The sequence below is a fragment of the Chiloscyllium plagiosum genome, chromosome 25, assembly GCF_004010195.1.
Source record: "Chiloscyllium plagiosum isolate BGI_BamShark_2017 chromosome 25, ASM401019v2, whole genome shotgun sequence".
NCBI lineage: Eukaryota > Metazoa > Chordata > Chondrichthyes > Orectolobiformes > Hemiscylliidae > Chiloscyllium > Chiloscyllium plagiosum.
Genome location: NC_057734.1, coordinates 35,499,332 through 35,524,333, shown reverse-complemented (window position 1 = coordinate 35,524,333; position 25,002 = coordinate 35,499,332). Strand labels below are relative to the sequence as shown.

The window sequence follows — 25,002 nt, the reverse complement described above, 5'->3', positions numbered from 1 at the left end:
TCCCAAACTTGGGCTGAACAAACCACCGGAATGTGAAGGAGTTGGATTGGAAAATTGCACTGGTTACATTTTACAAAACATGGGAACAAAATAGAGAAAAAAAAATGCATGCTTTGAAAATTTGCGATGTAACATTTGTTACCACAATTTTATACCAGTTGACGTTACTGCATGTAATTACGAGCATATGATTTTTTTTAAAAAAGTCTTCGTTTCTTTATGTAAATATATTTATGGCGATTTTTTTTAGTCAATTGTTTCATAGAATTGTTGAAAGTTAACGTGAACATTCTGAATAAATGCTTCACAACCAGAATAGCCTCTGTACCCTCACTTAAATGACATTGCAAATCCAGTGAGTGAAAACAAATATTTAATGAAGATTACAGATCACAGCAATCAAGAGAGAAAAAGAACATCATTCACTGAATATTGCTCGCACAATGTACATTGTTGCTGAAAAAAACACACGCGAATACATTTACTTTGTTTGGTAAGGTGTTTTATCTATCATTAAGAGTGGAATACCTTTACCGAATAGGCGCTGATTTTGAAACATTGTTATGATTATTGTTCCACGTGGAGTCTGTATACTTTCTTCGCGATAAATAACAGGCAGCTTGATCCCAGCTGTTGCACAGCTGAATTTCCTCACCTCCCCGAGGGCTGGTCTCCACGCCACGGCTGGCCGTCAGTACACCTGGAAGTGCGCCGAGGTGCTTCCGTCCTTCCAGTACCGCAGGCTTTCACTGACAGCGGTTCGGCACATTGGACAGCTCCTCTCTCGGTCAAACCACAGGCAAGCGCACTCGTCGCAGAAGACGTGCTGGAGAAACGACGAGAGAAAAGAACAAAGCGCGCACTTTAAAAAAAACCCAGGCAGATCCGTGCATGTGAAAAGCTGCGAGAAATACACCAGTCAGTGAAGGTAAAAGTCACGTCGGCTGTGTGCCCGCGCAGTTCAGCTCTCTACACTCGAACAGAAAGCATTCAGTCCTTTCACCTGTGTGCGCGCGTGTGTGTGATAGGATATAGGCCTTATTTACTGCAATTCCATATTCTAAAAACATTCACATTTTCATTAGATCTCCCAACTCGCCCGCAAACAATTACAAATACGAGCTCAACCGAATGGTGAATGATCATATCATAGAATCTCTACAGTGTGGAAGCAGGCCATTCGACCCAGTGAGTCCACACCGACCCTCCGAAGAGCATCCGGCCCCCTACCTATCCCTGTAAGCCTGTATTTCCCACGGCTAACCACGGCTGTGGGAAGAAACTGGAGCACCCAGAAGAAACAGACGTGGGCAGAACTTGCAAACTTCACATTCCCTGGCTCTGTGAGGCAACAGTGCTAACCACCGAGTCACCGCGCCGCCCGTTACCTTAAAAGCAGCTTTTAATTGTAAGGCTGCATGTGAACAGTTTACGCTGCCCTTTCTATACATGGCGCTGAGTTGGTAATCACAGGTGGACCCAATACTGAAGCTCATTGGTGAAAATAACTTATTCTAACTTGTCATCAATATAAAGTCAGACAGAAAGTACTGGAGATCTTTAGCAAATCTGTCGGCTTATGTGGGGAAAGGAAACATGAGTTAATCTTTCAGTTTGGTTACCTCTCCACTGAAGCCGAGTATTTGTTAAAAATATTCTTTTCTAGAGTTCACAGAATTTTCTTTTCTCTAACAATAGCATGCATTTGTGTGGCATCTTCCAATGTGATAACACCTCAAAGTGCCTTAGAGGACAGCTAGTAAATAAAAATTGACAAGGAATTACAAAAGGAGCTCTTACATCAGATGACCAGAAGCTTCGTCAAAGGAGTAGGTTTTGAGTGACATCTTTAAGTGGGGTAGAGTGGATGAGAACCAGAGGGCATCCTGCACTTCGCAATTTGACAGTTAAAGGCATGGTTGTCGATGCCGATAAATTAAAATTGGGAATGTTCAACAGACCAGATAGAAATGTTAAGATCTGGAAAGAGCCAGGTCTTTTGGGAATGGAAGAGATTTCAGAGATAGGGCAGGATCTGAAAACAAGGATGAGGATTTTAAAATCGATGCATTGGTTAACAAGGAACCAACTTCTCGAGATTCTATTCCTTTTAAACTGATGACGATACAACATTACTTCTGGCTCATGTGTTATTTGATGTTATTAACAGTTCTTTATCCTTTGGTACTGTCACCTTCTCTGTCAGAAGATGGTGCCATCACCTCTCTCTAACAATAAAACTCTTGATCCCCATCCTTGTAAACTTCTGCCCGATCTCCAAATTCACTTTCTTCTCCAAAATCCTTGCATGTCTTGTTGCCTCCTAACTCTCTGTACACCATGTCCAGAACATCATTGTGAAGCTCTCCAGTCAGGTTTTTGCCACTGACACCATACTGAAATAACCGTTATGAAAGTCACAAATGACTTCCTTCTTGACCTGGCTGCAGCCTCTGGACAAGACTGACCACAAAATTCTGCTCCAAACCTGCTCCATTGTCCACCAACTGTGCAGGAACTACATTCAGAATTTTTATATTAAAAAAACCCTCTTGGAATGTGGGTGTTGCTGGCTAGGCTACACTTTTATTGCATATCTTAATTACCCTTGAAAAGGTAATGGTGAGGCATATTCTTGAGCCGATCCAGTCCATTTGGTGCTGTTAGGGTGTTCCAGGATTTTGACCCAGTCACACTGAAAGAACGGCAATGCAGTTGCAAGTGAAGATGGTACGAGGCTTAGGGGGAAACTAGCAGGTGGCAGAATTCCCATATATCTGTTGCTCTTGTTCTTCTAGGTGGTAGAGATTCATGGGTATGGGAAGTGCCGTCTAAGCAGCCTTGGTGAATTGGCGTGCATCTTGGAGATGGGGAGCACTGCTATCGCTTTCACATCAGTGGTAAAGACAATAAATGTCGTAGGTGGTGGATGGGATGCCAGTCAAGCAGGCTGCTTTGTCCTGGATAACGCTGAGCTTCTTGAGTGTTATTTGAGTGCACTCAGGCTGGCAAGTGGAGAGTAGTCCATTACACTCCAAGCCTGCATTTTGCAGATAATGAATAGGCTTTGGGGAATCTGTATGAGAGTTACTCCCAAGAGAATTCCAATCTCTAACCAGCTTTTGTACCCAGGGCATTTCTTTGAATAGTTCAGTTCAGGTTTTGGTCAATAATAATACTATGAATGTTGATAATGGGTGATTCAGGAATAGTAATGGCATTGAACATCAAGGGGATATGGTTAAATTCTCTCTTATTGAGATGGTCATTGTTAACAAGTAATGTTGCAAATGTTACTTGCCACTTATCAACCCATGATTTCATTCTCATCTATCCAGTTGTTGATAGGGAATTAAATACAATGGCTTCTTTTGCCACTCCTACATTGATACTCCTGATATCTCTCAAGAGTCTATTCCCTTCTCCTCCTATTTCTTATTACAATACATCAAGTTGCAAAGCTCAATATGACTACAATCAATAAGAGTTTTTTAAATGCTGGAAATCCCCACAAAAGACAGAAAATGTTGGGAATACTCAGGTTGGGTGACCTCTATGGAAAAGAATTAATGTCTAAGATTAAAGAGATCTTAAAGGTTATCATCAACATGCAATGTTAACTGTTTCACTCTCCATAGATACTGCCTGATTCTGTTGAGTATTTCCAACATGTTTATTTTCTTAATACACTGTGAGTCGTGCTTTGGATTGCACAGTTCACTGCACAATAATCACCCTATAATCTTTTTCTCCACTGGTTTCTTTATATATTTCCACAATTATATTTTTGTCATGCTTCCCAAAGCAACAATGATAAATGCTACTTATTCATGCATCATCAGGGTTGTTGTCTGGTAATGACTGACCTCCTATGTTTGTAACAAAAATTATTGCTAATATTGCATCTGTGGATCAGGTAATTAAAATCATGAAAGTTTCCCTGAGCAAGATTTCAGTCAATGCCGACAATGCCAGATTTAACAAATCATCAAGGACATAATTGATTTGAATACAGAACAATTATCCTTTCCATATCAACTAAAAACAATCCAAGGTCTGTCTTGTTTATTCCTCTTTCCCCCTACCTGGCAAATCAACACCACAGGTTCTCGAAATTCTGCCTGGCAGATTGGACAGATATCTCCAGCTTCAGTGCACTGCTGGCTGGTAGCTGGTACACCACAGCTCTGCCAAAACAGAAGGCAATTGCAATGAGAAGCACAGCTTTTATATTGATGTTTTCCAACAAAAATGAGATGCAGATCATTGTCAATATTAAGGCTTCTGTTGAAGAACGGCTGAGAGTTTGGGGATTTTAAAAATATATTTTCCAGTATTAAGGCAATCTTTGGAAAACAGCAGATTTATTTCAGGCGACTGATGATACACGTGAAATAAGTCATTGTTCCCAATAAGAAATTACACCTAAAAACCAATATGAAAGTTTCACTTTGTGTAACAGAAGTACAGCTGACATAATGTTAATTGTGCTGATCTAACACCAATAAAACCCTTTCATAGTTCTTAAGTCAGAGCCATATAACCTAATTAGAATAGACTTTATATCCAACTCGTAACATAAATGCTCCTCTTGAATTGATTACATCATCAGTAGCTGTAAAATTAACACAGCATTTTGTCTCAGACATCAATTATACTGTAAAATTCCAGAATCCTTTTTTTTTGCAGGGATGGCTATCTTGACTTGGTACAGATTTTGCTTATGCCCCCATTAAAAAATGTATTTTCTACTTCAATATTACCTTACCTTCTTCATTGCTCTACCATACTCCCTCTCTTGCAAAGATAGAATGTTGACCTGCTCCCAGGCATTTTGCCAATGCCATTTATCATCTCCCTCTGTTGTTCTGAGAAGATAGTATTGGTTGTTTTGCACAAGCGACTTGCTCATCCACTTCAGAGGGCAACAAGAGTTAACCACTTAGTGAGAGATTGGGATCTCACACCAGGCAAACCACGCAGGGGGAACAAATTTCCTTTCCTGAAGGACATTCGTGCACCATCTGGGTTTTTAACCACAATCTGGCAGCTTTTCCAATCATTATTATGCTGCCAGTTCCACAAATTATCAGATTTGCTGAATTCAATTTCATAATGAGATTTCGGTTCTATAATGCTTTTTTCAATCCTTGACATGGTACACTACTGTACTTGCATTCACTTGCCCATGATTTCATCCTTAAAGCATGTGATTCCTGTAATCTCAACTGGAATCATGCTTGTACCTCTGGCTTTTGCTCAGAATTCTTTCCCCAGCAGGGCTGGAATTTCTGCAAGTTCAAAGCAGCGCTTGAGAATTTATAAAATGTACCAAAGAGAGCAAAGGAACCTGTAGATACTTTTAAAGAAACATATTACATATAACTGGAGTTATGATCATGGGTGTCAACCCCAAAATTGTTAAATTGTCTGAATAGATCTCATTGCTTTGAAATCAGGTAGGGATCCAATTCGGGAGTGGTACTGTCATGTTTGCACAGCTATAAGACAGATATTTCTTGGTCTTCCGACCTGACCTCTAACCATTTTTTCCTGAAGGCAATAAGTCATGCTAGGTATAACTGCACTAGCATTAATGAGGTCTCTGCTACATTGTTCATTTAGATATATTGCACTTTTCAGCATAAACAGTGTGTTCATGACTTAATAAATCATAACTGGTATCATAAATATTGAATGCCGCCCACACATAAACTGTTTCAACTTGGAGTAATAAAGAAGTAGACTCCCTTCAATTTTTGCACTCTATCCTTACTTAGGAATACTTGGAATCATTGAATGGTTACAACAAACAAGGAGACCATTCAGCCCATCAAGTTCACTTTGGTTGTCTGCAAGAGAAATTCAACTAGACCCACTCTTCTGCCATTTCCCCAAAACCCTACAATTCTTCTTCCTTCAGGTGTTTATTCTATTCACTTTGAAAGCCACGACTGAATTTGCCTCTCATACCCTCAGACAGTGAATCCCAGATCTTAACCTGTACAAAACAGCTTTTCCTTATATTCCCTCTGGTTCTACTGTCAGTCAAATTAAATCCATGAAGTCTGGTTTTCAACTCTTCCATTAATGGCAGTAGTTTCGCTCTATGTACTTGATCTAGACCCTCATTTTGTATTAAATTTCCATTCAATGATTTGTTCTCTGAAGAGAACAACCCCAAGTTCACGTCATTGGTTCCATGGATGAGGAACTTCATTCTATTGAATCTTTTCTGCATCGTCTGATAAATCTTCACAACGTCCCTAACTGCAATGCCCAGGATTGCTCAGTTGAGGTCGAATTATTGTGCTAAAGAAGATTAATTACAACTATTACTTGCTTGTATTTGCACTCTATGCCTCTATTTATAAAACCTAAAATCCCATATACTTTTTTAATAATTTTCTTTACTTGCCCTGCTTTTATCAATGATTTGTGCAAAAAAAAACTATCTTTTTGTTCCTGCAAAATCTTTAGAATTGCGCCTTTATTTAAACCATCTTTCCTCATTCTTACTACCAAAAAATATTACTTTACATTTCACTGATTTGAATTTCATTTGCCACCCGTCTGTCTATTCTACCAACCAATGTTACCCTGAAGTCTATCACCATCCTCTGCAATACTTCCAAGTTTTGTGTCATTTGCAAATTTTGAAGTTCTGCTCTGTACCCCTAGTCTAAATTATAGCATATATCAAATATAGCAGTGGGAAACCCCACTTTATTACTTTTTCTAGTCTGAAAAACAATTGTTCACAACTTCATTGTAAGACTAAATTCTGTAAATCTTACTAACACTGAAACATGACAAAAAGCATATTTGTAAATACTTTCTAACAACTAGAATGAGCTGCCAGAGGAAGCGCTGGAGGTTGGTACAATTACAACACTTAAAAGGCATCTGAATAGGTATATAAATAGGAAAGGTTTAGAGGGCCAAATGCTGGCAAATGGGACAAGATTTATTTAAGATCTCTGATCGGCATGGACGAGTTCGATCAGAGGGTCTGTTTCCATGCTGTACAGCTCAAGACTCTAACTAACATTTAATAATAAATAATGAGACAAACTTACAACTTCTGGCAGATTTCTGTACAGAATGAGAGCACTTGCATGAAGTCAGGATACATTGACAAACATGCTTCTATGGAATTGTTCCCTCCTTTGGAATTCTGAATGCATGTACTCTGATCAACGTCAGATCTCAGGTTTTATGGTAACATTAAATAATGTTAATGAAACATATATCTGAGTTCAGAACTCAAAAAGCAAATTTAAAATACTCTTTCTGTTTCACTTTTATTTCCATTATTGTTTGGCACCACTGTAATTTTGGTAAGAGGTTTAGGTCAGACCACTTGCTGCCATGTTCTGCTAGTGCTCTCATATGGCTTCCAGGGATGTAGCAGCAGCAACAGGTGAAGTGCTTTCCAATGTTCCTTTCCTTCCCATAAGGAAATACCTGGTTTCCATTTAATACTTTTATAGTTACAAGTATAGGTGATATGAAGCATGATTTACCTGCGATTTACACAGGATCTTCAAGGCCTTTCGCAAACCCCCTATTCGACCACAAACATCCAAGAGCTGCAGCAATTTGCACACAGACAATATGCAGTCAATCAAAAGAAAGAAAATTGGATAAATTATCAAAAACAAGCAGTATGCAATAAAACACTAAGATCCCCCATACCACTGTGATTTGAAACGTTTTGGTTGTTTGTGATTTGTAACAAGATTGTGGATTTTATTATAAAAGGAGATACATATGATCTTACAACAAACTTCAAACTGCAAACATATCTCCAAAATGTCTTCTTTGGGAACTTAGCTAGTGTTCTTGGGGAGAAATTGAACCAAATCAACAGAGCTGTGGGAAACAAGACAGAATATCAGAAATGGCTACTAGGAAACATAGAATACTGGCAGAGCCAGTTAACACTAGAATAGAGAGCAGGAAATGAACAGGTAGAGGCAAAATAAGGGATCATTGAGAAATAAACCATTGTAATTCTGGGTTATAATGCATGTATGTGAATGCAAGGATTAAAGAGGCAAATTCACTATGATTCTACCAAGCCGTCTCATTCGCGTGAGGTACTGTTGCGAGTGGTGGCTTAATCTGAGGGTCACCATTGTCTCAGGTGAGGGGAGAAGTTAAGAAAACAAGTCCTTCGTGGTACCTTCAGCTGGTGTTTGAATTGAACCCATGCTGTTGGCATCACACTGCATTGTGAACTGCTGTCCAGCCAACTAAGCTAACTGACTCCCAAATGTAAGGAGTATATTAAATAACTCAGTTGAGTTACAGATGCAGATTGCCATGTGGTGTATTATGGTATATGGTTATTCCAGAGACCTGGTTCAAGAAAAAGCCTATTGGGTATTAAATATTCCTGATACTGGTATTCAGAAAGGAGAGGAAAGGAAGAAAAGGAGGGGTGGTAGTATTTGTTAAGAAGAGTGCTGCAGTCCTCCAGAATAAGAATATCCCAGAAATTCAAGAATAAAAGGGGCAAGCAGTCTTAAATTGTGATCAGGAAAATTTTCTACAGCAGAATATGTTCAGTCCAATCAGAAAGTGACAACACTTGACTTGGGTTTTTGGAATGATGTGGGCCAAATACAGCAGTGTCTATGGGGAACATTTAGGGGACAAAGATAATTTTGTCATAAGGTTTGGATGATAATAGAAAAGAACAATAAACAATCTGGACTAAGAATAATTAACTGTGGGAGAGCTCATTTCAATGTAGCAAGGACAAAGTGTAGCTGAACAATGGGCTGTCTTCAAAGATGGTGCAGTTTTGACGTATTTCAAGAGATCTAAAACACAGAAAAAGCTCTTCAACCCATCAAGTTTGCGCTTGTCAAAAAAAATCTACCTATTCTAATCCTATTTCCCAATACTTGACCCATAGCCTCGTATGCCTTAGCATCACAAGTGTACATCTAAATAATTCATGAAGGTTTTCTGCCTATATCACCCTGACAGACAGTGAGGTTCAGAATGCCACTTTACTCACATTCTCTCTAAATCTTCTACCTGTTATCTTAAATCCTTGCCTTGGGTCATTGATCCCTAACCAAGCTATACACACTAAAAATGGAAAGGTAGGGCAAACATATCCAGAGATCTCTAGATAATAAAAAAGAGATAAAAATTAAAATAACGAAAGCAGTAGTTATGATAGATGTCAGGCAGAAAAACAATTGATAACCAAGCTGAATATAGAATGCTCAGACGAGAGGTGTAAAAGCAAATTAAAGAAGAGGGGTTATGAAGGGGAACGGCAGCTAACATAAAAGGGAATTCCAAAGTCTCTTTTTGTTACAAATAGTAAAAGGATGGTAAAAAGAAAAGCAAGGCAGTTGGGATGAAAGAGGAATTTGACAATGGAAGCAGGAAGCATGGCTGAGGTATTAAATGCTAATTCTGTATCTGCTTGATCAAAGGAACAGATGCTACCTAGACCAGATTAACAGAGAATGAAATTCAGTCACTGGAAGGATTCAAAATTGATAAGGAGCTGGCATTGGATAAACTTCTGCACTTAAAATGGACAAGGCACCAGGATCAGATGAAATGCATGCAAGAATATTGAGTGGCATGAATGTGGAAACTGTGGAGACACTGGCTAAATCTTTTCAGTCTTCCTTAGACTTAGGAATAGTGCAAGAATTGCAAATGTTAAGCACTTGTTCAAAAAAAACGTGCAAGGATAAGGCAGCAATTACAAACCAGTCAGTTTAACCTTGCTTGTGATGGAACTTTGAGAATAAATAGAATTAATTGTCACATGGATAAATGGACCTTCCCAGGGATGGCTACTGGAACCTTAGTTTGGAAGGGCCCATTTCAATTTTTACAGAGAAGACAAATCTTGGAAAAACAGTAAAGTGTGAGAAAGACAGTGCAGTATTACAAAAGGACATTGACAAATTGACGGAGAGGACAGACACGTCGCAAATGAAATTTAAAAAAGAGAAATGTGAGGTGAGATATTTTGGTAGAAAGAACATAGACAGATAGAATAAAATTAAAGAACAAGGTAATACTCTAAAGATTGTGTAGGAGCAGCAAGATCTGAGTGTATATGTACTCAAATCATTAATGGTAACAGGTCAGATGAGGTCAGCAGTTCATAAAACAATAGTATTCTTATCTTTATTAATGGGGAACATAAACTATAAGAACAGTGAGGTTACAGTAAATGAGGACAAAATAGTAGTTAGGCCTCAGTTGAAGTACTGTGCACAATGTGCAAATCACACTTCAGGAAGAATGCAAACACCTTGAAAAAAAGTGCCAAAGAGACTTATGAGAATAGTTCCAGTGATGAGAAACTTCAACAATGAAGGTGGATTGTGGATGTGGGGACTATTTTCTTTGGAGTGGAGAAGGCTAAGACGAAATCGGATTGAAATTTTTAAAGTCACGAGGGCTCTGGACAGAGTAGATTGGGAGAAACCATTCATCCTTGTAAAATGGTTTGGAACAAGAAATCACGGATTTAAAACGTTTTTCAAAAGGACCAAGTGCTGTGGAAAAAAACATTCATATTAATTAGTTGGGGCCTGGAATGCATTGCCTGAAAGAATGGTGAAGTTAGGTTCTATTGAGACTTTTACAAGAGTATTAGATTATTATTTTAATAGAAACAATTTGCAGGGGTATGGAGAAAAAGACAGAAGATTGGCATTAGGTCATAATGCTCAGTTAGAGACCAATGCTCATATGATGAGCTGAATAGCTCTCTTATGCGCTATAAGAGTTCTGTGATTCTATAAATGTGCCCAAGTTACAACTGTTCCAAATTACACCTACCAGTCTTGATTTTATATTTATTTAGTGAAACCATTTGCTCCTTTAAGAAGATTACTTCTGCAGAAAAGCTATTTGGGGAAAAATCTGGAGTAGTCTCAATGGCCAATACACAATAAATTTATTTTTAATCTCATATCACATGCCACAGTTGTTCATTGACTGAACGCAAATTGAAAATGCATCCTTTGGAACCGACATGAAAGAAGAAAGCAAGAAAATCTTTCTGAATATTCACCTTGCAAAGACTGTACAGAACAATCAGGGTGCCTTCCAACAAGTAACTATTGATGGAGTCTTCTCCCATTATGCATTTGTACCACAGCTGTACAGGCAACAAGGATCTCAATAACTGACTCGTCTCTTCTATTAGGAGGTAAAGTGTTCCCTGTAAAAACAATTTTAGCAGATTTTAATTCGCCACAAATTTTATGTTTGCTTCTGAACCAACCATATACTTATATTCCAATGTCAATGTTTACAGAAATGCTGTGCAAGTTTTATTCAATCCATACGTTTAAAATGGAACACAAGAAGGAAATGGAGGATTATTCTTGATATTAAAAACACTCCATATATATGATTTTTAAACATTTCCTTTGTAAATGCTTAACCCAGACTCCTTAATTTCAGCTTGAAGGATAGTCTGTTAGGTCTGTCTAATGTTCTATTTTGGAATTCCTCCAGGCTGTCTATGGGTATGGATCATTCAGTTCACCCCACTAATATGTAAAACACCATCCTAGGAATTTATCAGGAAAGCTACTCTGCCGTTTTTTAAAATCCAATTTGCCCCCTTTCACTTTAAAGGACACAATTTACATTGGAGTACAGTTCCACTACAACCATCGAGGTACTTTGTCCAAGTGGACATACCTCATGTGAGGTCAGAACTCTGAACTATGTCTTTTCCTTCATCCATACATATACATTTTCCAGGCAGTTACTAAAGAACAATCAGGATAAAGGATCCTTTACCATATTCCTTCTAATGAAGGAACAGCAAATGTGTCGTTGCATCTCTAATGTTATCCTGGCTAAGGTGAGTGAGCTAACAGAACAAGAACTACAGATAAAACTAGAGATCCCTGATCAGTATGGTTCAGCATTTTACCACACCACATGGTGTTTTGACATTCATAGTGTCATTAACAACAGGATGAATTAATGCATTTTAAAAAGGTAGTACATTTAAATTATCTAATTGTCAAAATGTTGCTGCTGGGCATAATGGACAACTTATGGTATTTGTATACCTCTCCTTTTACACAAACATTTAACTGATTATTACACAATAATAGGAAAAACTCTACCCAAGACATTTATTTACTATTAAAAGTGGGCGGGGAACATGAGTAATATCCCTTAAAGCAGTCAAAAGCAATACTGCTTTAATTTAAATAATATTTTACAATTAACTGATGCATCTAATAAATAATTAAACATTTTATTTCATTTTAAACAATTCTCCTCATTAATACGGTTTTTCAAGTTGAAGAATAGCAAGGTAAGAAAATGGACAGTTTCTATCCATTTTTAGCATAAAGCACTCCCCGGTCAGGTACATATGGTGACTAGAGGTAGAATAAAAGTTCCTCTTTGTACTACCTCAACAAGAAACTTTCATCCAACATCAGAAGTATGCCCCCTACTGCATCAATATGACAATTTGTATTTCAAATCAGGCATTCTTCTCTGTGCATTTCCCATTGAGTGCCAATTAATGAAGAATTGTTCAATGCTCATCATTCAAAGATCTCGAATTGAAGACACTGGGAATTCATTGAGTGCCCAAACTCACTTCAATTAGAACCCTTACAACTAGGACAGTGAGAACTTTTGCTTTATTCATTTTTATAAGTTGGTCTGAGTTCAAACTTCTTTCCCATTTAGAAAAAGATAGCCTTTGACTATTTTTGTTCTTGTCAATGGACAGTGCCTGTGATATTTTGCATTATTGAGATAGTGATTTAAAGAAATGGAAGTAAAACAAATATACTTTTAATTTTAAAATGATATAATAACATGTTTATGGCAGCAAAACTTTAAGTAAACCTGGTTGTTATTCACTTTAGCCAGCACTGCTAATATAAATATAGGATCTTAGGGTTTAAAATTGAGGGGTTGCTTTCTTCAATAAAGTAACAAGCTCCATATTATTTAATTCGTAAATGTAATTTATAGTTAATTTAAGTTCCATTTTATAGCTCATAATGAGAACATAAAAATAATCTTGTTTCTCTAAAGTGAAAATCTGTAGAAATAGAAATGTAACAAATTGGCTCTGGAGACCAGCACCACCAATAAAAAAAACTACAAATGTTGAAGATCTGGGAGAAAATATTGGAAACATACAGGTGCACCAAAGTTTCTTGCTGAGGTAGTACAAAGAGGAACTTTTATTCTACCTCTAGTCACCATATGTACCTGACCTGGGAGTGCTTTATGCTAATTGTTCTGTCTTTTCATAGCACTTTGCAAATGCTACAAACACCATCTTACACCACAGTGATTTGGATTGTTCCTTTAAATACTTGATTATCAAAACTTTGGAGCATTTAATTCCTCCTATTGTCTATTTTTCATGCTCCATCTTGAGCGAATTGACTATTTGCATTTACATAGCATCTTTCAGATTCTTATGATGACCCAAATTATTCTGTATGTAATAAAATACCTTTGATATGCAGTCTCTATTGGATAAGCCAATTACACATAGCAAGATCCCACAAATAACAGAGTTAAACAGCAAGATAATCCTTTACACAGTAATATTGTTTGAGGAATAAATATTGCCAAGAACATTGGGAGAACACTCCTATTTTTTGGAAGAGGGCAGGTGAAGCATTAATTTGACATCGTACCCAACAAATTGGTACTTCTAATAATGCAGTTTTCCCTAAGTACTACAATAAAGATCCAGCTCAGATGATGTGCTTAAGTCTCTAAAATGGAGTTTGAAGCTACAATATTCTACTCAGAGAATGTTCCTTTAAGACATGTCAGACTTGCTCACATCACCAGCACTTAAATTTCTTCTTATCTAACTTTGTAGAAATGACATTTCCACAAATAGTTTCCTAATTATTTGAAACCTGTGCTCCATCCTTGATCCCATATTTATCAACATCTTATCTTTCCTGCACACTACACCCCACCATCCCAGAATCAGTTACCACATATATGCAGCAAAGTCAAAATTAAGTGTTCCCAGGCAACCAACAGATGCAGCAAGATTAGTGACATTACCCAAGTGTCCATTTAGTGCAAAGTCTTGGGTGCAAAATCGGAGCAACAAAGTTTCAATTGTGCCCCTAGTTTTCCCATTTTTTGCCTGAAATACTGTTTTAACACAATAATTAAGTTCCCATACATGTACCTCACTATCCTCCCTTCTCTGACCAGCAGTATAGTAAATGGATTGTTCTATTTCCACTCTCTTTGGAAGATACTCTGCAAGCTATTTAGCATTGCTACCTTTTACCCTTCTTCCTAAAGTCTCTTTAAAGACTTATTTGTTTGACTGCATTTTATTCTCCCTCATCTTTAATTATTCCCACCTGCAGTCAACAACCCTTGATAAAGTACTCAGATGTACTTCAGAGTCAGAATGCAAGCTGTTTTTGTCCTTGCTCTTTCAAATGCTGACAGATTGGCTTGTACAGCCCAGCAACGTTTTTGCTTATATTCCAGTTAATGTCTTGATTCTTAACAACTGTTTTTATCCCACAAATCTAAAACAAGGAATTAAGTTTTCTTAAACTGACTGCTTGAATGTTGCAAGTGAAATATTTACAGGTATAAACACAAATTACACCAAGGACAGCTGCATCACAACAGTTGACATGGAAACCATGGCTCCTCGTGAAGATAGCATGATGTCACTGCAACAGGAATAAAAAGTCACCTGCTTTCCTTCCAAAGACCATGAGTCAAGTTAACATAGCCACATTCACGTGTCATCCTTTTCCCCCACGTCTGGTGCTGTAGGATAGGCTCCATGCTGGAACACCCAATAAAACAGCACAGATATCTCATGGGTCTTGGAGATGAGATCATATAACAAGCTGTCACTCTAATCTTTTGTGCTTTGAACAATTATAATCATTCAGACCTTGGCATTCTTGTGATCTCATATCCCTAGGGAACTGAGTGATGTCAATTCTGCAGCAGGCAGCCAGTACAGTTTGTGTTTCTGGTTTGTGCAGCTGACAGCTTAGGACAAATATATAACAGCAATCGTTTTAGTCCTAAGATCTCTACTCATCTACAGGCCCATTAATCTGGCAAAGAATTTGTGCTGTGAGACTTTCAGCTCAAAGAATGGAGTATTAGAAGTATTTCTTCTTCTCACAAATAGCCTAAACCTTACAGAAAGCAGGACTGAAGCAAAAAAACCTAGCTAGTTACATAACACTAGGTTTTGTTGACATGACTCAAATGACTCATTCTATTTCCAGATGAGATGCTTAATTCAGAATTGACAAATGCTAGGAAAAACAACCACAGTAGTTTTGTTTAAAAATAAGGTTGTTGCTACAATTAATCTCCGCATCCCTGAGCTTGGAGAGTGAGGGATAAAAAGCTGGCCTGGATTCCCCACTCCTGATTACTATCCAGTGACCCCTGCTGGATAGTGTGTGTGGATGACAGGTGCAGACAGGATCTGCTTTGGCTGTGATGGGTCTGACAGTCGAGCTTGCTGGCAATCACCGTCCAACCTCAAACATAAAGAACGGCCACTTGGGCAAAGAATGGGATACTTGCCAGCACCCCTGGATCCATATTCCAATATAATTAACTGTCCTTGGAGTGGAAGGCTAAATCAAAGAGGAGGCTGGACAAAGAAATTTGAAATAAAACAATGCTTTTGCTGAACAGTACTCTAACTTATTACATAGAATTTCGAACAGAAAAATTAGACCATTCGGCCCAAATGATCAATGTAAGTTTTAATGGGCCACATGAGCCTTGTTCATTGTATTTAATGAGCACATCATATCGTTCAATTGCTTTCTCCCTCATGCACTTACCTAATTTTCTCGTAAATGACTTGTTAAAATTAAACATAAACATTTTTTGCTTAAAGTACAGAGTGATGACATCGTGAAGACAAATTGAGTTGGAGCAGTGTTGGGGTCCAGTGGCTTAAGGGAGCTAAAATTAACCTAGACCATACAATTAAAACCAGGGTTCTCCTGATTAATGGTTCAATCTCCAATGTCTCTAGCTCTTCCAAGCAAAAGTCCCTCAATGATGTAATCACCAGCTACAGTTAAAACAAGTGTATACACGTGAAAATAATAAACAAATGCTTAAGTTGAACTGTTATTAACAATCCATTTTTGAAAAAAAGTTTCAGATAATAATATTCACTCTCCAGACATACAACTTCTGTGCAATTGATCTAGTTAATGGATTTCTTTTGCACCAAAATCTGAGTTTATGCCTTTATTTCCAGTAGAAAAGGTTCTGTATAGCTTCAGGGAATTTGTTTAGCTCAGTTAGCTGGATCATTGGTTTGCAGAGCAATATGATGCCAACAGTGTGGGTTCAATTCCCATCACCAGTTTGAGGTTACTTTGAAGGACTCTCCTTCTCAACGTCTTCCCTCGCCTGAGGTCTGGTGGCCCTCAGATTAAGTCATGGCCAGTTGCTTCTCTCTAATAAGAGGGCAGCTCCTATGGGCTGCTAAGACTATGATGACAACAACATAGCAACAGTGCTGGATTCTCCTGATTTATATAATATGGTACATTTAGTTAAAGTGAAATGATCCAAATGCCTTAATATGTGTGCACTCACTGGAGTTTCTTATAATTATTGTAAAGTTGCTTTTGCATTCTGATGAATTGTGGTGAACTTAAGACATTAACTCTGCTTTGCTACCTACAAGGGCTGCCAAACTTCCTGAGCTTTCCACAAGCTCAGTTTTGTTTCTTATTCTTAGGTTCTTGGACACTTACAGCACAGGATGTGTCCATTTGGTCCATATGTGCATACCACTCACCTGACTGACTGATCTAATTTTCCAGCTCTTGGCCTGTTGCCTTGAGACTATGGGAAAACAAGTGAATATCTAAATACTACTTAAATGTTACATCGACTGAGAGATATTAAAAGAATGTTGTCTTGGACAAAATCAAAACTGTGGACTCAGTTGCAAAACTGTTTGTGTGTCAGCAGCAATTTTGGAGCAAGAGTGATCAACTTACTGGAGGATGAAGTATGAGAGTGGATGGCATCTATAACAATGGAACTGGATTGTTTATGTTGTAGGTTTTCATTCCATACCACAATTGTCTTCAAAACCAATCTTAGAAGGTTATGAGGCTTTCAAATGAAGTGAACACAATTTTTCTGTGACCTAATGTCCAGTGCAAAATTCCTTAAATGCCATGCATTGGAATATATTTTGACTAAATGTTAACAAAAAATGGGTGATAATAAATCCTAAATCTGGTTTACTTTGCTCCAGATTTTTACTTCCTCCGCAATAATTCAGAACAATGCAGCTTCAACTTTTATCAATATATGCAAAATTGTTTGGGATTAGGATTTAAATTCATGGGTAATTATTATTTATAGATATATGTGCATTTTAAACTTATAGTTTTGAATCAGCTTGCCAATAAAGGAAGGCAGTATGGTAAAATGAGGAACAAAAGTTGCAGTGATGCAGAGCCAAATATTATACAGCATAGCATAGCCAGTACTAGAAACATGTTTTATAGTATGTTAAAGTACAAAGAAACCTGTAATCCATCAGATGTGGATGACGGAAATTGTGACATTCTAAATTTTTGCCTTACACATATCCTAGGCATGAGAATGATTTTACAGAAAACAAAATAAAAATAATACAAGATGTGAAATGAATGAAGACTGTACTGCAAAATCTCTGTGTACTGTGGGTGTTCCATTGTAGCTGCATGATTTTTGTTCTTCTATTTTTAAGTTTATTTCAAGCAATTTCTGTAATAGAATTATACAGAAAACATTCTTGTCAATAAAATTAGATGATATAGACAAAATCAGACTTGCAAAATTTTTGATAAATTATTTCAGATAAGAAAGTAATAAAAAACTTACAACGAAAGTGATAATGAAATAATCTGATATATGCCCTTTTATACATTGAAACATAGGAGTTCAAGAGAAGATTTAATTGAAATATATTGCATTGAGGAGTTTTGAAAGAGCATGTAGAAAGATCCTATTTCACTTGGCAGGAGACCAAGAACAGGCAAGTTGGGCAGTACAGTTTTAAAGTAATTGCTAAAAGGAGTTATGACAAAAGGTTTTGATCAGTGGCAGGGGTTGAGAACTCACTGCTTCAAAAAGGATCTTAGAGGCAGAGACTTCCTCTACATTTAAAAAGTATTTCAACACAAACCTGAAATGCCATAACCTGCAAGACTACAGATCAAGAACTGGAAACTGGGATTGAACTTATCAGCTCCTTCTCAGCCAGCAGAGATATGACAGGCCAAATGACCTTGTTCTGTGCTGTACGTTTCTACAATTTCCTTTTTGACTCTTAAAACTGGCTCTGCTGCTATCACTTTCTGAAATCCATCACAAAAATAAGGGAGATCTGCATTGTCAGTGGTGTCACTTTTTAATTAAAATATTAAGTCAAAACCCAAATGCCCTCTCAAGTAGGTGTAAAAGAGACAAAGATACTAAATGAACAAAACAGGGGAATCACTTGATTTCCCAATCCTTCAACCGATATCGCTAAACACAAAATGTAGTCATAATTGCATTTTTGTCTTTAGAACACTGTCACACTCAAACTGGCTGCTGCATTTTCTCTATTACAAAGTAATTACATGTCAATGTTTTTAGTAATGAACCAGTCCCTCCCTGAAACTAATACTAAAAGAAAGAAGTGTTTATAATAATGCTTTTGAAAAACAATTCTTTAATCTTCTGTTTCCAGCAAAAACCCTTCACTTTCCTCCCCACCTTACGTGACCAACATTTATTCACATGTACAGTAACTTAGAAGGCAACCTTGAAATGAATTGTTTTGCTCAGAATTAGTTCTAAAACATGAAATACTGAGGGTGAAATATTTTGGTAAAAATCTCAACAGTGAGGCCATTCTGGTATCTGTTCTTGAAATAGCCCTGTAAATAAAAAAGTACCTTTTTAATATATTTTGGAACATTTTCTGTTGCAATAAAAAAAATTTCATTTGTTCTACTTAAAACACAATTATTAAGATTAAACATACTGTGAAAGAAAGTGCTAGAAAAGAAATTGAAGGAGATTATTTCTCATATCTACAACAGAATTTGTAACTGCTCAGGCCTAAGTTCTGGAATATCCTCCCTACATTCTCTGTAACCCTACTTGCTTGTTTCACCAATTTCCTATCCCAATATTTCTATATGTGGTTAGTTGCAAACATTTATTTGATGTCACTCCTGGGGAGTGCTTTGGAGTGGTTTCAATGCCTTAAAGGTGCTACATAAATACAAGCTGTTATTAAATTGTTCTGATTGAAAGACCTAGTACATGACTTCAAACTATCAAAGGTTGAGAGAAGTCCTTCGTGTAATGGCACAGTGCTAAATATTTCAGCTTTAATTAGTATTAAAATATGTGTAAACAGACAAGCAAGACTGATACAAACCGGACACAGAGTTTCTCTTAGTTTACTGCTATTTTGAATCTGTTTCCATGCTAAAATTACAAAAAAAAAGACATTGTTGTAGAATTAAGAGAAACTTCTGCATTATTTCACGGGGAGAAGAAGATAATAAGGGTAAGATTTTCAAGTTTCACCTTGGCACTGACAGAAGTAAATGTGCAGTGGAGATTGATACAGGGGTGGACAAATATGCAGCTAATCCATCTACAGAAAGAAAATTACATTCCCGCATGATAGCATCCAACACTTTCTTAAATTATTTTAATATTTTATTATACATCCAATTGGAAGTCCTATTCCTAGTATTGATCACTCTTCATGTGAATTCCTGTTAGTTAGAATATCCCCATATCAGCAGTCTTCATCTTTGCGCCTCATCCTCTGTGATCTTCAACATCGCTAACTCTTTGCCATCACAAGTTTATAGCATTGCTCAGCAAAACCAAACTGTGTTTTTATGGCAGCTTTAATGTAACAAAGAATTTCAAGAGTCTTCACAAGATTCGAGTTGGAAATGTTAAAGTGGATGACCAAAGCTGCAAGTTTAAAGAGCATCACCAAGGATGAAAGAGCGGTTTAAGGGGTCTAATTCTAGATATATGCTTTCAGTAGCTGTCACCAATGTAAAATTTATTAAAATTGAGCAACATCGTGATGCCAGACTGGTGGAGCATAAAGACTTGGAGGGTTCCTGAACGAGAAGAGGTATCAGAAATAGGGAAGGGCAAGACATAGAAGGATTTAAAAACAAGGATGATCATCTTAAAATTGAGTCATTGAAGGACTGCTGAGTGAATGAAACTTGGTGCAATTTAGAATATGGGCACCAGATGAGTTTTAGTCCATGAAGGTAAGAAGATATTCCTATTTGCTTTGCTTATTCAGTACAAGCCTCTTTCACTGGCAATACTGTTCTTGGGTCCTAAGGACTGATCACAATAAAAATGGTATGGAAGCTAATGTTTCTAATCAGCAATGAATCAAAAAATATCCAAGTATAAATATGTGCAAAAGCAAAATCAGAACAAACTGCAAAGTAATCTCCTCTAGAATATCTCACTATTTAACATACCAATCTGTGTAGTCCTAGCTGATCCAATAGCTGCCTATTTCACCTATTTTCAGTATATCATTTATTAAGTTTAGTGTATCTATATATCTTTCGTAATCACCCTTCATCCCACACATTTTTGATTCTTCCCCTCTCACTATTTAAAATAGCATTAACTTGTGTAGTCATGGAACAAAATCTTTGAAGATAACCAAAATCAGAGCATACAAAAGCAGGAAGAACAAAGTTATGACCCAACAGCAGTTTATGTTAATTAGACATGAAAGGTCTTTCAATCCAAAGAATGACATCATACTTCATGGACTGAAATGCAGAAACCTACACTGTCCTTCTAATGTGGTTTCACTAAATGCTAGGAAAATGGGAGTTGGTGGCAGGGGTGGAATGTCAAGTGACCTAAATTTAAGGGTGACATCTGGGAGAAATTTATTGCAATTTAAACAGTCATTCAGACAATTCGACAAGTGCATGAACTGTGAAAGGAGCACCATTTATCTTTAGCAGTGGTTAAATTGTTCATCTATCTGATGCTTTCTCCTTGTACTTTAATCTGTTTAATACAGAAAAGGTTAAGAAAACCATGGAATCCATCCAGAACTCATTCCTTTTCACATGTAAAATAGCAGATTTATCTTCGTAATGAAAAGCTGCTGTATTCATTTACTGCGATCGCATATACTGTGTACGGTTTGTTGCAAATCCAGCTGAGATTTGTCTTGCATGTGTTAATAAAAAAAAGAACATCCCACACTTAGTCATCATCATTGTACTGCACAAAAGGAAGTTTTCATAAAATTGTCTATATGACCGTTGTATGTTAAGAAATTAAATGTACAGTATATTTTGATAATAAGGATAATTCAAATTATCAAAAATTTGGTGTGGGGAGAGGGGGTGAAATTTCAAAAGCTACAGATCAGCTAATCCTGGTCTACTTCCAATTTATGACAATCACACCTTTCTTGCTAAATTGCTTTGTACTTCAATTCCAGCATAAAATTTCATTGAACTTTCCAAAACCGAGCTTTGATGTCTCTCGCATGTGCAAGGTTACTCCTCCTTGATTAATAAAAGCAAAGTTGTTTCAGATTTCCAGGATCTGCACTAACAGCAAGAATGGCAGAGAAACTCAGCAGGTCTGGTTGTAATGGTAAAGAAAGAAACAGAGTTAATATTTTGAGCCCTGTTGCCTTTTCCTGCTTCTACTTCTTACGTTATGTTCTTATGACTTGTCTTCACAACTGAAAAGGATTAGAATTTTGTTTTAATTCTTTTGACAGAGGCAAAGGAAAGGGCAAAAGAAACAGATGGTGCAGAGGCCAGTGCAAAAGACAAAGGCAATGGTGGTGAAAGGCAAAGAGAGATGTAAAATGGGTGTAAATTACCATAAGATATAGGAACAGATTTAGGTCATTTGGTCCATTGAGAATGTACCACCAATTGATCATGATTAATATGTTTCTCAACCCCTAAACTCCTGCATTTTCCTCATAACCCTTGATCCCCTTACTGATCAAGAACCTATTAATCGCTGTCTTAAAGACTCAATAACTTGGCTTACACAGACTTCTGAAGCAAAGAGTTCCACAGATTGGCTACCTCTAGCTGAAGAAATTCATCCTTATCTCAGGTCTAAAGGATCACCCCTTCATTCAGAGACTGTGCCCTCAAGTCTTAGCCTCCCCTGCGAGTGAAAACACCTTCTCCGAGTCTTTCGAGGCATCTGAATATTCTCTAAGTTTCGATGAGATCACCTCCCCCCATCTTTCTCAACTCCATTAAGTACAGAATCCTCAAACACTCCTCAAATGACAAGTCCTTCATTCACAGGATTATTCTTGTGAACCTTCTCAGGCCTCCATCCAAGGCCAAGGCATCCTTCCTTAGACGTGGGGCCCAAACTGCTCAAAACATTCCAAGTACAGTCTAGATCTATAACTACTCTGCACTCAGAGTTTGGCTTGCTGCTTCCCAAATCTAATTCTACACCTTCAATACACAGTCATAAATATTCTCACAAATAACTGCAAGAGGAAAAACAAAATATTAAAATAATTATGAAGTAAAATTCTGCAATTGTTATTGTTCAGTAAAGACATTCCATTCCAAATAATTTTAGATTATAAAATCTAGACACAAACAGCTAGCAAAAGTATCCTCCCAAGGTTACTTGACTTGTATTGTAGATGAGAACCACTTCTTTGACTCAGAGGGAACAAATGAACACATAGACTGATGATAGTCCATGCCCTTCCAGGAAACCAATCAAAAGGTAGGTCATTCTAAAATTAAGAGAAAGGGTGCTTCAAACCCCATGAATGAATGTCTACACATACTACCACAGGTCTTGGAATCAACATGACCACAACATCTGACTTGGTCATGACTTGAACTTGTGGAAAGCCAGGTGGGATGCCTGCCATGATTTTGAATATTTTTAAAAATCAGCAAAGAGCTGTTAGCAGTTAGTCATTAATTGCTCAGAGAGCTAGATCACGTTCTAATTGAAAAGCATCAAGCAACCAAGGTAGTTAACATCAATGCCCTGAAAGTGGGAGATTCCAACTGGAAAAGGTCTCCCTTAACCTATTCATGTTCATTTGAGAACCAACCTCCCAGAGACTAGACAATAAGTAACTGACCTCATAATCTATTGTGAACTCTTCCAAGACTTACATTTCAACTTTAACTCATCAAGACCATTCAAAAAACCACAGGCCCATAACATAGAAGACTGGAGATTGTACATCAGAGACCAAATTAACCAATGCCCAATCTTTAGCACCGCTTTGATTGTGTGCACACGCTTGAGATTGAGATATGACATTGCATTAATTCAGGGCAGATGTATCAGAATTAAAACCTGCATTACTTTTAATCTCTTGAAAGCCTGCCTTCTAAATTATTTAATTGGAAGACCGCAAGAACAACTAAACACACACCTCTTTCCATAAAAAGACACTGATTACAGGTGGTAAGAAAACAATCCATGCATTGTGGGCGGCACGGTGGTTAGCACTGCTGCCTCACAGCGCCAGAGATCCGGGTTCAATTCCCACCTCAGGTGACTGACTGTGTGGAGTTTGCACATTCTCCCCGTGTCTGCATGGGTTTCCTCCCACAGTCCAAAGGTATGCAGGCCAGGTGAATTGGCCATGTTAAATTGCCCGTAGTGTTAGGTGAAGGGGTAAATATAGGGGTATGCGTGGGTTGCGCTTCGGCAGGTCGGTGTGGACTTGTTGGCCGAAGGGCCTGTTTCCACACTGTAAGTAATCTAATCTAATTGTGTCTGTGACAAAAACTTTAGTTAAATCACATTCAAGCTTCTACATTCCAAGTAACAAAACTATTGTTTCTTTAGCCTCTCTTCATACATGACCTGCAAATTATCATTTTAGTAAATCTATGTTGGATTTCTTCTGAAGTTAATATACGAAGAGCAGCAACAGACTTCCATTCAGTTTCTCAAGCCTGCTGTGCCATTTGATAAGCTCATGGCTAATCAGAATTGAGACCACAATCAAAGTTCCTGTCTCCCCCTGACAGATTCCTGATGAAGGGTTTATGCCCGAAACGTCGATTCTCCTGCTCCTGGGATGCTGCCTGACCTGCTGTGCTTTTCCAGCACCACACTCTCAAATCCCCCAACAACTGTTTGACTCATAAATCTGTTTAACTCAGCATTAAAAACATTCAATGACATTGCCTCCACTGCTCTTTGGTGAGAATTCCACAGGCTAATGATCCTCTGAGAGAAAATAGATTCCCCGAGTTTTCAATTTAAATGAAAGACACTTATTCTTCTGTATCCCTAGCTCGAATCCCCTCAGAATCTTAGATATTTCGGTAAGATAACCAAGCTTTCCTCACAAGACTATGCTTATTTCCAGAAACTTGTTGAGGGAGCCTTCTCTGAGTCAGCATGCCTCTTTATTCAGCAATACTTGCGTTTATAAACATCAAACAAACATCTCAATGATGTTTACAGCCAATGAAATAGTTCTAACTGCTGTCACTAATATAATATTGGAAAATAGTGGCAAGCTCTTCTGCTTAGTCAATATAATACATACCTCTTTGGATCACTGTTTGGAAAATGATGTACAATTGTACTATAAGTGTGTTCAATCTTTATAGAGTTAATGGAAGTGCTACTGTTAAAACATTAATCAGTAGCATTGAAACAAATTCAGGAACATTCGACCAACTTACCCTTGACTTGAAAGCTAATATTATTCTAGGCAGAATAAGGATCAAGCACTTGAAACCAATTGTAATGTATTTCAGCACAAAATCTGTAATTCCTGCAATCCAAAGCAAATCAAAGAAATCCTGGCTTTCCACACTAGTCTTCATAAATATCAAGCTGAGGAAAAAGGATAAACAAAAGTACAAGTAAAATATTTGACTGATACACTGCAATGATTATTGAATTTAA

At 37.5% G+C, this 25,002-nt stretch overlaps 1 protein-coding gene across 2 annotated transcripts in view; it reads right to left on the bottom strand.

The window, feature by feature from the left end:
• Nucleotides 1-356: 356 nt before the first annotated feature.
• rnft2 (ring finger protein, transmembrane 2) overlaps nt 357-25,002 on the bottom strand; it is a 64,437-nt gene continuing 39,791 nt past the window's right edge. Inside the window, exons 6-10 of one of the 2 annotated variants that reach the window (XM_043715861.1) lie at nt 24,777-24,930; nt 11,069-11,218; nt 7,527-7,592; nt 4,086-4,187; nt 357-826 (exon numbers count right to left, since the gene is read on the bottom strand). In XM_043715861.1, the coding sequence (XP_043571796.1) occupies nt 692-826; nt 4,086-4,187; nt 7,527-7,592; nt 11,069-11,218; nt 24,777-24,930 (607 nt within the window). In that variant the 3' untranslated portion in view covers nt 357-691. The remainder of the gene's footprint in view (nt 827-4,085; nt 4,188-7,526; nt 7,593-11,068; nt 11,219-24,776; nt 24,931-25,002) is intronic. The other variant, XM_043715862.1, reaches the window with a different exon arrangement.